The following is a 12258-nucleotide window of genomic DNA, read 5'->3' as shown; positions in this document are numbered from 1 at the left end:
TCCCACAACTCACTTTGTCTAATTGTTTTACTCCTTCATTGGTGCTAAATAAAAGCTTCTAGAGTTGTGTCTTCACTAGAATTCTACTTTATTGGGCCAGTTTAACCACTACAGTATTTCTGGCTACAGTTAAAAGCAGCAATGGTGGAGGAATGCTAAAAAGCTGCAGAAGAAATTATGGATGTTTGATTATTGGATCAAACTTATGGCCTTTTGGTTACACGGCTTCTTTTGTGCCACTCAACATCAAAGTTCCAACAGGAACCCTCTAAGCGAAGCTCAGTCTGAGTCCTGACTCAGCTGAGTAAAGGTATGTTAACCAATTTCACAGTATAAATATTTCTTTAGCCACTGGAGCTGTACATGTGCTGTGCACATGCTTGTTGAAGACCAGGATTACCTTCAGTTGCACCCATCACCCCCCACCCCCCAATCCACAAACCAGTGAGCAGGAGCAGTTTTACACACAAATGACTGGTGACTGCTCCCATGCTTCCATGCACTGAGTGGTTTTAATATTCAACACATAAATCTGATTCACACACTAAACAACACAAAATGTTTTTTGTTGTTTCACTTCCCATTTATTGTCTCAGCAAAAGGAAGGTCAAAGGTCATCTTTGGAGCTCATATGGATGTAAATATGCTTAAATAGAGTCCATTAGGGGTGCTTTCTGCTGCAGAGGCTTGAACCCCTTGAAACTCCTTAAAAAAATAAAGGCTTAGGGTTTTCTGTTGACACATTGCAGCTCTTTCACTGTGAATGAATCCAAAAGTGCCAAAGAACTTATGGGATATGTGCGGAGCAAATTGACAAAGCTTTCATATAAAGAAGTCCTGCATTACAGCTGCAGCCCCCTTTGTTGGGATTTTAGGATTTCATTTAGCACACAAGTCAACATTAAGTGCTTTAATCAAAAACGAGCATAATGCACACCACGTGCATGCTGCTTTGATGGAGAAGGGCTGGCTTGTTTGGTTTGATAAATGACTATAATAGTTGATCCTTTTGAAACAGAAGAAATGCATTTTACATACATGATGTCTCAGACTGTTTTTCTGTTCTTGTTTTATTCGGGGGAGGGGGGTAGTGGTTTAAAGAAGTATCTAACTGTGGTCATTTGTCCCTGCATAAAACTGAGGGGAGAGGCGGGTAAGTAATATTTAGACACATCTTGATATGTTGTTTATGTCTTGAGAAATTCAGTTTATCTGATGATATATATATAAAAGTGCTAATTCCCCCCCTAAAAGTCTTATAAAAAATAGTTTACATGGAAGTAAAGACGGCAGGTAAAGCTGAGTAAATGGTATATCGTACATCATTAATTCTATTGTATGGATCTTATAGAGCATCTGGGACCAGTTTCCTCATTCTCATATGCCTATATTAAGTCATGCATTTCAACGTTTTATTATCCTTCCCCATGTGTTAATTGTCCATTTTCTGTTGTATTTTCTGTAAGTATAAAAAAAATAAATAAAAATGGTAGTTAATGATCTAAACACTGTTATAGAGCCTTGTCCATCGTGCCAGGAATAAACTTCCAGTGAAAGAATACTGAATCCTTTTGTTTTTGGCCTAAAATGTGGTAAAATTAATGAGCCCAGAAAGTCAGCCTTAAAAAATCCATGAGTCATAACAATTGCACACCACAAATTTATGTCACAAAGTTTTATGTTTAGGGGAGGAAATAAGCAATCGAGCCTGATACTAAAACACAACCACAACTTGTGCATTCAATATGAAAAGGCTGCAGGCTATATGCAGGTGGGCAAAAATCTAAAGTGGACCATACCAGTGAGTCCTGCCCTTATTCAAGCAGTTAATATATTCACAGCAGGGGTGTAGGAAGGAATTTTGATCCTCAGGAGAGACTCGCCCCACCCCTATTTCCATTTTGGCTTAAATTGTATAATCCCAGTGTCATTATTTGGGCCCTATCCAGCTATGGGGCCCTAATTGTCACACCTTTCACCCTTCATCCACACTAATTCAGTGGTATTTAATATGGATACCAGGTTCCAGGATGAAAAAAATGCAAATACTCCACAAGTGAAAAGGAAAAATTAAGACTTCCCCACCATACCAAGAGATCATTATTTTTCTCTGTAAATTAAGTGAGAATAAAAAGGCACAGGTGAATGAGCGCACGCCTCACTTGAGAACCAGAGGAAAGCAGGGAGGATAGTTAGTATGAGGGAAAGCTGGGATGCAGCCATGGAGATTTGGAAAGGGCACAGACATCTGGCCTGATTTGACTTCCCACAGCCTCCCTCCAAACATTTGGGGTCCTCTGGTAAATCAGGAGCACTACAGCTGCACTGTGCATGACAGCAAGAAATCTGTTGTTTTGCTGAACACTCGAGTCAACCAAATTGTTGGATGGTGGGCGTCCTCTTCTAAAAGCTGCAGTCACGCAGCGCTCTGTCAAGCCAGCGATCTGCCAAACTGTGGTCCACGGGGTCCTCAGCAGAAAGACGAATGATTAGATTATGCTGTTGTTGCACTCAGTGTACTTTTTAGCATAAAACAAGAACAAGAATATAAACAGATTCTAATCCCTTGGATGTGGAAGAGGTTTTAAGGGGCACTCTCTGTGGCTGTGGAGGAGCTTTTTGAAAGTCTACTCTGAAAATAACCGCGATGATGTCACAGAGATGTCATCAGTGTTATCTCGACTCCTCTACACATTTAACCAGAAGTCCTGTGTTACAGCCTGAGTGTGGAGTTTGAAACAGGTAGGCATTTACAAGGCATGGGGAGATTTAATGAAAGACGATGTCAAAGTGCATTATGGGAATAATTTCTTTTTAACCTGCACCACATTTGGGACTAAAAGTCAAAATATCACAGCCTCTGGTGCATCAATTTGGATAATTATTATCTACATATGTCGCAATCCCCCCAACATTATTGAAGTGCATGGAATACCCCTTTAAATATGTACTGAATGCATGCACAGTTTAAAAGGTGAACCTATAGCTAAAACTAATGCAGTCCACAGTCAGTTCTTGAGGTGTTAATTCAACTTAAGGATCATTTTGGAGGATGAAGTTATATTATGATAATATCAGGGTATTATTAGAATCTCAGTAGGCATATAGTGAAATAAATAAAGTGGCAAGTGAGAGATTATACATTGCGGATGCTTGAAATGAAAGAGTAGAGGAAGAGCTGGCTTTCAGGGTGGACACATGGGCTGTCCGGTCAATTAACAACTTTTCTTTGAACTTTACCAACGTTAAATTGTATTTATAAGGAATCAGTATGACTATATACATATTATATTGTCAGATGTGGTTGTCCTTTGTTTCATGACTATGTGTTCAAATAAGGTATATGCCTCCAGCAGAAAGGTTATAGTGACTTAACGTGGCTCGTGGTATTTTTATCTCCTATGAAATTCCTATAAACTCCCTATGGAGACCTGAGGTAGCATCATCAAACGTATAATAGGATTCCTTTAGTCCTTTGTCGTGAGGGCAGAACGGTAGTCAGTGTCTTGGATCTCAGGTTTCAGGCGAGGGGCCTCCTCTTGAATGGGGCCGAGTTACGTGGAGGAGGTGCGGGTTGGAGGAGGAGGAGGAGAGCAGGAGTCTGCAGGAATCGCAGATCTGTCTTTTGTCCTCTTGTTCGGGACCCCGACACATGGGGTCAGCACGGGCTGAACGGGTTCAGACTGAAGGCTGCCTCTGACGCGGACGCACGCAGACGCCGATGAGAGCGCGCGCTAATTAGGAAAACCTGGTCGAGCAATTAAGCGCGAGGATAGAAGACGCGCGGATTGCGGCGCATAAGGTGGGTGTTTGGCATTGGGAAAAGTTTAGAAAGACAGTGTAGTTCCTTTCTACAACTTCATTAAACCTCAGCGGAGTACTTTTTGTTACTTTTTTTGCAATCCACCATGTGTGTTTTACAAGCAGTTTAGTCTAAATTTGCAAAGTGGCTTCCACGTAACGAGTTTCGGATCTGTGCGTACCGCAGAGCAGTGAGTCGCAGCAAAGTGTTGTTTTCTTTGGTTTGACGTTTAAAGGAGAGAAGGTTAACCTGTTAATACTCGGTAAAAGTCAGTGTTAGTTCGACTTGAAAAATTAGAAGGTGATACAGTTTGATAAAACTGCCAACATGCTATTTTTAAAAGGAAGTTAACAGCTGCCACCTCGGAATATCTAAATACACTCCTACCACAGACTCTTTCTGCAGTGGTTTTCCTTTGTTTTTTTAATGAGTAATTCTCCTCCTAATAGTGGTTCTAACTTTCCGAACCAATTGTGTGTCTGACTCTTTGAAATGATGGCTTCATCTTCTAATTCACCAGATTTTTGTTTCCCCACTGAATCTTGGCAGCACTTTGTTTTCCTCCAGGAATGCCACAATTTCCAAAACAGTTCAGTCTGACTCAGCAAAGCGTGTTCATAGCCTTCAACCGTTCTGCCGAGGGTCTTTTAAACCTCCTTTAAGCTTCTCTTTTTTTTCATAGTTTATTTGAAACGGAAAAGTAAATCTGTCTTGTGGATAAATCCTTGTTCCCCTCTTCAGCAAAGTCAAACACTTCTTTTATTTAATTTTTTCCCCCCTTCTTTCTTTTTCTTTCTTTCAGTGATACTACAGAAGAGCAGTGATTGACATTTGTAGGTGCTATATTCCTGTCTTGTTGCTGGGACTGCATGGGGATTTCATGTGCCCTCTATCTGCTCCCTGAACCCTAAAATCCAGCATTCTGCTTTTGGTTAAGACAGGAATGTTAACTCGCCTTGGCTTTGTCCAGATCCTTTGCCCAAAACTCTCCAACCCCCTCCATCTCCTCCTGGAGCTGAGTGACTCCTGAAGCAGAGAGGCCATTAAATCAGTTGAGCTGGGTTTAGCCCACATGAGGAAATAAGCTACTGTTTAAAAGCTGTCTTTGGTTAGCTGTCGGGAGGGTGGCATTGCAAAAATGTTCGCATTTACTTGAACTCGGAAACCAGTTTGTCCAAGTTAAATAGATTGTTTGGTGTCTTATTTAGAGAGGAGGAAAGCACTGATGGCATTTAACAGTGTGTTAACAAGGGGTGCAGTAAATCATCCGAGTACATTTTGTCTGTTTACTGTGGGAGGAGAGAAACCATTTAAGAGAACAGTCTTTAACCTTCCTCTTTAGCCCTGCACCTCTGGAAACCTTTCATGGACCCTTACCAGGAGCTGAACTCCTTTAGAGAGCTAACAGCTGTTGTCCAGAGGTTATATCGCACTGAACAACAGCTAAGAACCAAAACTACACTTTGCCCCAGTGGTGGCGCACAGCACGTCTGAAATAACCGTAACTCTTTGGCTCTCCTGTTTTACAGAATTCAGATATGCTGACCATGTGGACATTTGGCTGACTTGTTTAGCAATTTGTGCAGAATATCAAGCAGTCTGACCGCAGTAGTGACATTTACTGGTCAGTCTAACATCAGGTCAAGTACTGCATGTCTAACCTCTGTGTTGACATGGTCACGTAAGGTCAAGTAATATCCAATAAGAGTATATTTTCCAAGTGCTTTTGTGTCGCTGAAGTGTAGTGATAAGTTTGTTTCAAGGTTGATAAAATGGCACAAACAGAGGTAGAACCCAGCAGAGGTCAAATTCAAACGTCAGCCTTTCGCTTCCTGTTTTGGCAGTTCAGCATTTATTTTTGATTATACTGATATTGGATGTCCATTAGTGGTTAGAATGCTGTGGATTTTATGACAGTAATGCCTCTCATTTCTGGAAAGATGCTTTTGGTCTGCGCGCAGTATTTTAGCATAACGGGTCGTGTCCTGGAAGCACAGTCTGAGCTGGAGATGGCGGATGTCGGAGCACAGAGTTTCGCTGTAGGAAACCAAACACTGTAACTGGGCCGGACGATGTTTAAAGGGATGATTGAATGTCAGAAGGACTTTTAAATTTTAGCACCGTCCTTTCTGCTGTGAGAAACCAACACCAGGGATAACTGGTTGAACCAATACACTAAAGCATGTAACAAAACCTCATTGTGTTTTTTTTTTTTTTTTTTTTTTTTTGTGTGTGTGTGTTAAAGTGCTTTTGTTGCATACCTCTGCTGAAACTCCTGGGTCATTTAGGTGGGGTTTGTATGGTAGGGTAAAACAGAAGTCACCTCCCAGCTGTACTTGTTCCTGTCTCAGACTTAATTTCAGGGTCACAAAGTTGTCTGTTTTTTTTCAAGCAATTAACAATTTTCACCAACAGGAATCAACATTTACATGCATGCACATGAGATGAGTTTTTGGAGATAATGATGTCATGTAAATATACTTTTGAAGTGTGATTTAGTTCTATATTTTATGAAGGAAAATTTTCTAAGTGTTCCAAAGCTCATCATTTGCCCGTCTGGACCCAGCCAAGACAGGTCATCGTCTAACACACATACAGCTTTGGTGTAGCTGGTGAGTCTCTGAACTTGAACATGATGGTTCTGGTTTTGGTAAAGTATTGTTCTGTTCAGGCTGAGGCAAGTCAGCCTGACTGTTTCTAAGTAATTGAAGGTGCCATTATAGGGAAAGGATTTCGCAAAGGAATGGATGAGTAACCTGGCGAGTGAGGGCCTGAGTATAGACCGCTAAACTGAGGAGACATACCTAAAGATGCTTGTAATGGCGAAAGCCTCGTCCTGTTGCAGTGACTCATGAAATGCTGGTTATTTCCTTTGCTACACCCTGTCTTCTGACAGTAGTGAAGGTAGGTCCAAAGAGTTCTAAAGGTTCTTTTGCACTTTAGTTCTTCAGCTCCGTGTGTGTTGGTGATCAGATTGATGATTGGGGTTGGGGGGAAGAGTTATTATGGCATTGATATCAGTTAAAATATTTAAATATTTGTGTGTGGTTGAAGAATAGAGCCATCCTGGTACTTATAATATGATATATTGCTTTTGGGGGGGGGGGGTTTCTCTCCCAGATTTGAGTGCTGTAGACAATGTGGTGTTCAATTTCAGTGCTCAAATAGGCTTCAGGCAACCTTTTTCAGCTAGTTTCGTAGAAATAAACCTAGTAACCTCATCTTGAAAAGTTAACCAAACTACCAAATAAAATCAGATGACATCTGAAATCTGAATTTTGTTTCCAATTAATCTCCAAAAATGGTTGAATTAATCTTTAAATGCTCAGCGATCCACTTGTAATAGTTACTGAAGTGGAAAAAGGTCCAGCTGTTATATTTTGTCTAGGCCATGTTTAGTTATCAAATCATGTCTTTAAAGGAATAACTTATGGCAATGTGGCAGGAAATAAATTCCTAACCCCATGCACTGCTTTTAGTATCATAATTCTTCACCAGAGGAACAGCAGGTCTCCTCACAGCTTGCTGCAACTTGCCAGCCAACACTTTTCATGTTTGATTAAGCAGCCCAAGCTTGGCATGTCAGGGAGGTGTAAGAATGTAGACTTAACCAAACTGCTACCAGGACTAGTGCGCTGTGTGACCCAACAGGACGGATCCAGTTTGTTGTGGTGTTTACGCATGGATAGCTACACATCTGAGAGATCTGTGTCTGATTAAAACAAAGCATGCTGTCGTGTTTGTTAGCCCTGTGGTTGAGGTGTACCTAAAATATTTGCATGCAGTATTTGTTCTTACATTCTTTAATCATTGTGTGGATGTGTAAACCTAGTTTTATGCATGTATTCACTTTGTATTGATTTCAATGAGGAGTATCTTAGTAATGCTTGTAGGCTTTTAAAGCTCACTGACTAAATTCTGGCCATGAGTGTCTACTTTCATTATCGAGTAATCTGCTGACCATTTTCTTGAGTAATCATTTGGTCTATTAGTGTAAAACATGTATCATAATTGCCCATAGTCCAATATGAAGTCTTCAAATGTCTTGTTTTAACCAACCAGCAGCCAAAGGGCTGGACGATTATCGGAATAACTTTCAATTATGATTTTGGCTTCAAATGGTTATGAAAACTACTGTGCCGCATCCCATTTTCTCAGTGGCTCATTTTGTCTTGTGTTAAATGCACAGTATGAATTTCCCAACAAGGATTAATAAAGGATGGCTTAAATCCAGCACACCACTTTCCTTTAAAACAGTGTGCTTTCGCAACACCCCTAAAATCCCAAACTCACTCTCATCTAGGCTGTGGCGTGTTGAGTTCAGCTCACTGCGTTCATGCCAGCCACAACTTTTTGGCTTGTGATGCACGTCTATCCGTGCTGATACCAGAGTCCATGTCTAATCGGGTTAAATAATCATGATTAGGATTTTTGCCATAACTGAGCTGCCCTAATAAAGAAACTAAGAAAACCAGCAAATATTCCCACAAGAGAGGCCGGATATGGTGTACTCTGAAATGATCAATTGAAAATGTATCAAAATAGTTTCTAATCTTCTGTTTACTGTCAAATCATCTAATTGCTTCAGCTTTAATAGCAAACTGAATTGACTAAATGCTGCTTGTAGTTGCATCTCTGGTTGTCTGTTAATTTATAGTTAGAGGTTACTGTTCTACAGAAAAGGAAAGAAAACCATGTGAAACTGTGCAAAAGGCCATATGTTTGCAATGCATTAGTGGGTCACTGAGTTTTTAAAAAGGGGGAAAACAAGTATTTCACTGTTCTCTCTTTTCTTTTGTCATCTAGAGCTCATTTAGCTCCCCAGTCACCTTGGCACAATGAGTTGGAGCTTCCTTACTCGTCTGCTGGATGAGATCTCCAACCACTCTACCTTCGTGGGGAAGGTCTGGCTGACAGTACTCATCATCTTTCGCATCGTGCTGACAGCCGTTGGTGGTGAAACGATCTACTACGATGAACAGAGTAAATTTGTCTGCAACACTCAGCAGCCTGGATGTGAGAACGTGTGCTACGATGCGTTCGCGCCGCTCTCACATGTACGATTCTGGATCTTTCAGGTGAGCTGCACATCACATTTCAGTCAACGTTCTATATTTATGTTTCAAAATGCTATCTATAGTGATAATTTAAACTTATGTCTCTGAATGATTACATCTTGCTGAATTTCTCCAAACATGCACATGTGTTGTCCAGGTGATCATGATCACCACCCCCACCATTATGTACCTGGGATTCGCCATGCACAAGATTGCCCGCATGGACGACAACGAGTACCGGCCCATTCGGAACCAGAAGAAGAAGATGCCCATCGTCAGCCGTGGGGCCGTTCGAGACTACGAGGAGGCTGAGGACAACGGAGAGGAGGACCCCATGATTGCTGAGGAGATTGAACCAGACAAGCCAAAAAAAGCAGATAAAAGTAAGGTGGAGATTTGAGCTGCAGTATAGCAATCACAAAGCAGTTTCAACATTCTGCTTCGGTTTTACCTCCTTTCTATGCTAACCAAATCAGATTCTAACCAGCGTCTATATTTTCAAGGCTCAGAGAAAAAGCATGACGGTCGTCGGCGGATCCTGCGTGACGGCCTGATGAAGGTCTACGTGTGCCAGCTGCTGTGGCGCTCTGCTTTCGAGGTCTCCTTCCTTTTCGGCCAATACGTCCTCTACGGCTTTGAGGTGATACCCTCCTACGTCTGCACGCGCTCGCCGTGCCCACACACTGTGGACTGCTTTGTGTCCCGCCCCACAGAGAAAACCATCTTTCTGCTGGTGATGTACGTTGTGTCTTTCCTCTGCCTGCTCCTCACCATCTTTGAAATCATCCATCTTGGGGTTGGCGGCATCCGCGACACGTTTCGCAGACGGGCCGCCCTCAGCTCACGTGGCCCCCCTCCATCCTCCTCACGTTCCCTGCCCACAGCTCCACCAGGATACCACGTGAGCATGAAGAAGGAGAAACTGAAAGGAGAGCTAAGGGACTCGCCAATGGGCGACTCCGGGCGGGAGAGCTTGGGGGACGAGGGGCCATCGTCCAGGGAGCTGGAACGGTTGAGGAGGCACCTGAAGCTGGCCCAGCAGCACCTGGACCTGGCCTACCAGGCAGATGAAGGAAGCCCTTCACGGAGCAGCAGCCCCGAGGTCATCACGGGTGCACAGACGGCTGCCGAGCAGAACCGCCTCAACTTTGCCCAGGAAAAGCAAGGAGAGGCGAGCGAGAAAGGTAATGAAGACACTGCTAGAAATGTTGCAAAAGGCCCTCAATGATTTAACTAAGCTCAAGTTTCATCCAACAGTCTAAAATCCAAAGATAAAACAGAAAATCTTCTCATTTGAGAAGCTGGAAATGAATGAATGATTAATCAACTATCAATAGTTATATATAATTTTGTCAGTTGGTTGTTTCAGCTCTATTTCATATGGCTACCTCAGATTTCTTTTTTTTTTTTTTTTTAATGATTTTGTCTGTCAAATTAAGGCCTGACCCAGTCAGCAAAACGTCAGTGTTACCCATGGAGGTTTAAAAAAAACAAAAAGTAAATCCCGGATTTAAGTGAAAATGCATGCTGAACATCCCCCTGTTTTTGCTTCTTCCTCTCTTAGGAATACATGCCTGAGCGTGCTTCCTGCCTCAAACGTCTGCTCTTCCATTCCTACTGGCCTTAAACACATGGGTGAAGCACATAATAGGAGTGCAGTCAGACCACTGAGGGAGACCAGAGTGTGCGTGCGTGTGTTGGTGTGTGTGTGTGTGGATGAGAGAAATATGCCTTTCAGTATTGGGGGTCAGTCAGAAAGAAAGAAATGCTGACCAAGCTGTGTTGTGACAAATGGTTCATCTCCACGACTCTAAACTTGAAAGCCTGCCACATCTCGAGTTTCTATTTGCCTACTTAAGTCCAAACTGCGACTGTGCCTTTGGCTAAAACCTTGTCTACACCCTGTTCTTTTACCCACTCTGTGTTTTTGTGGCAGTGCAGTAATCCTCGTCCATTTCAGACCTTGTAAGGATTACCGAAAGCTTTAAACTCCCCTGGCCAAGTGTACTTTTTGTTGTCTTCCTCACAAAAGAGGCTCTCTGTTTATAAAATGTCGCCAAATGTTAACGTCTCACTTTGTTGGCCTCAGAGAGAATCTCAAAACAACACAGCCTTGGGCTATGTCATTACTGGAGCCTGTGCAGCAGCATTTATTTTACAACTAGGGTGGCTTAACCTGTGCTAGATGAGTCATGTGTTATTTAAACAGATTTGACTTTAGGGATTATTGGTGTTTATTAGCCAGAAGCCACACCATTTCAGAAATATGACAGAATTTTGAAGCCTGTATATTTACTCCAATCGGCCAAAATGTTTACCTGGGAAATGCTTGAATTCTTTATTGACAGGAAATGTTCCAAGGAATTTCCAAGAATTTTTTTGTACAATCCAAAAAATGTCTTGACCAAAGCTTTTTTGTCTAGAAGGAAGGGTTGGCATCAAGAATGCCACCTATTTCACATGACTGTTGGAAAGCAGGGTCTTGGGTGTTTTTTCTTCCCTAAATTATGTACTATAAAATGAATCACAATGTTCATGCATAAAGTTTTTAAAAATATTTCTTTTTGGGAGGTTTGCTAAACAGCTGGAAACATCTGTCTTCTGGGCTACTGTCAACAATGAAATTCCATCCTTGTCTTTTGAAATTTACATTCTTCTTTGGTGAGCCATATTTTCCATCCTTGACATGCACCACCACCACCCATCCGTTGTACTGAAACATGGATGCTTTCATGCATCCTGGGGAGAAAAAAAATGGCGCCCGGCTGAGGAAAGGATGACAGTTGGCTGCTGACGCACAGCCTGATGCCATGTAAACACACAGTCTAAGATTCATTGTGAGACTTTTGATCAATAGCTTTCAGTGTTCATACAGAGTTCATATTCTTTCATAGCCTGTCAGTTGGTTTTATGATCTTTGGCTGAAATAATGAAACTACAGATTGCCAAAGAGCTGTTTGATGCTGTACTTTTTGTAATCATCTCACTTAATTTGCTACTTATTGCAAGGTACGACATTCCATTTTTGAGTATGGTACTTCAATGGTTTATATATATATTTTTTTTCTATTGCAAGTTTTGTAGTTTTTGTAACTGTAGAGAGTATTTTGTCTTCAGAGTAAATAAATATATTTGAACAGTGTTTGACTTGAACTGTCTTTTTTTGTGTATGATGTGCTGCAGACTTTTTTGGGGGGGCTGATGTTTTTGTCTGTAACTTTGTAAGTAAACTGACAAATTTTCAAAAATTTTTAATGTGTAAATGCCAATTATGGCTGTATGTCTGTGCTTAAACATTGAATTTGTGAAAAATATACAGATTTTTCTTACTAAAAACTGCCATGTGGGGGCAAAGAGAAAATGGGGATCTTGTGTGAAATGTTTTCACATGGAGTTGAA

The 12258-nt window shown here is 41.6% G+C and overlaps 1 protein-coding gene across 2 annotated transcripts; it reads left to right on the top strand.

Moving 5' to 3' along the window:
• The first annotated feature begins 3644 nt into the window (after nt 1-3644).
• Nucleotides 3645-12001, top strand: LOC119904433 (gap junction gamma-1 protein-like). Of its 2 annotated transcripts, none has more exons than XM_038721088.1 (5): nt 3645-3802; nt 8609-8880; nt 9017-9242; nt 9363-10043; nt 10424-12001. In XM_038721088.1, exons 2-5 carry the CDS (start codon nt 8641-8643, stop codon nt 10435-10437), a joined length of 1161 nt encoding a protein of 386 aa, XP_038577016.1. In that variant the 5' UTR covers nt 3645-3802; nt 8609-8640; the 3' UTR covers nt 10438-12001. The 2 variants fall into 2 exon arrangements, with proteins under 2 accessions (XP_038577016.1, XP_038577024.1); XM_038721096.1 differs by lacking the exon at nt 3645-3802 and adding an exon at nt 3857-3992.
• The last annotated feature ends 257 nt before the right edge of the window (nt 12002-12258 follow it).

The sequence above is a fragment of the Micropterus salmoides genome, unplaced genomic scaffold (genome assembly GCF_014851395.1).
Source record: "Micropterus salmoides isolate LMB-PRFRI ecotype aquatic unplaced genomic scaffold, ASM1485139v1 Ms_hic_scaffold_1, whole genome shotgun sequence".
NCBI classification, from domain to species: Eukaryota; Metazoa; Chordata; class Actinopteri; order Centrarchiformes; family Centrarchidae; genus Micropterus; species Micropterus salmoides.
Note: the sequence above shows the minus strand (reverse complement) of the source record. Positions and strands in the feature narration are given on the sequence as shown.

Coding starts and splice junctions, on each gene's coding strand:
- LOC119904433 (XM_038721088.1), top strand. CDS start 8,641: ATGAGTTGGAGCTTCCTTACTCGTCTGCTGGATGAGATCTCCAACCAC. Junction 8,881..9,016: donor TACGATTCTGGATCTTTCAG/GTGAGCTGCACA, acceptor TGTGTTGTCCAG/GTGATCATGATCACCACCCC. Junction 9,243..9,362: donor GCCAAAAAAAGCAGATAAAA/GTAAGGTGGAGA, acceptor TATATTTTCAAG/GCTCAGAGAAAAAGCATGAC.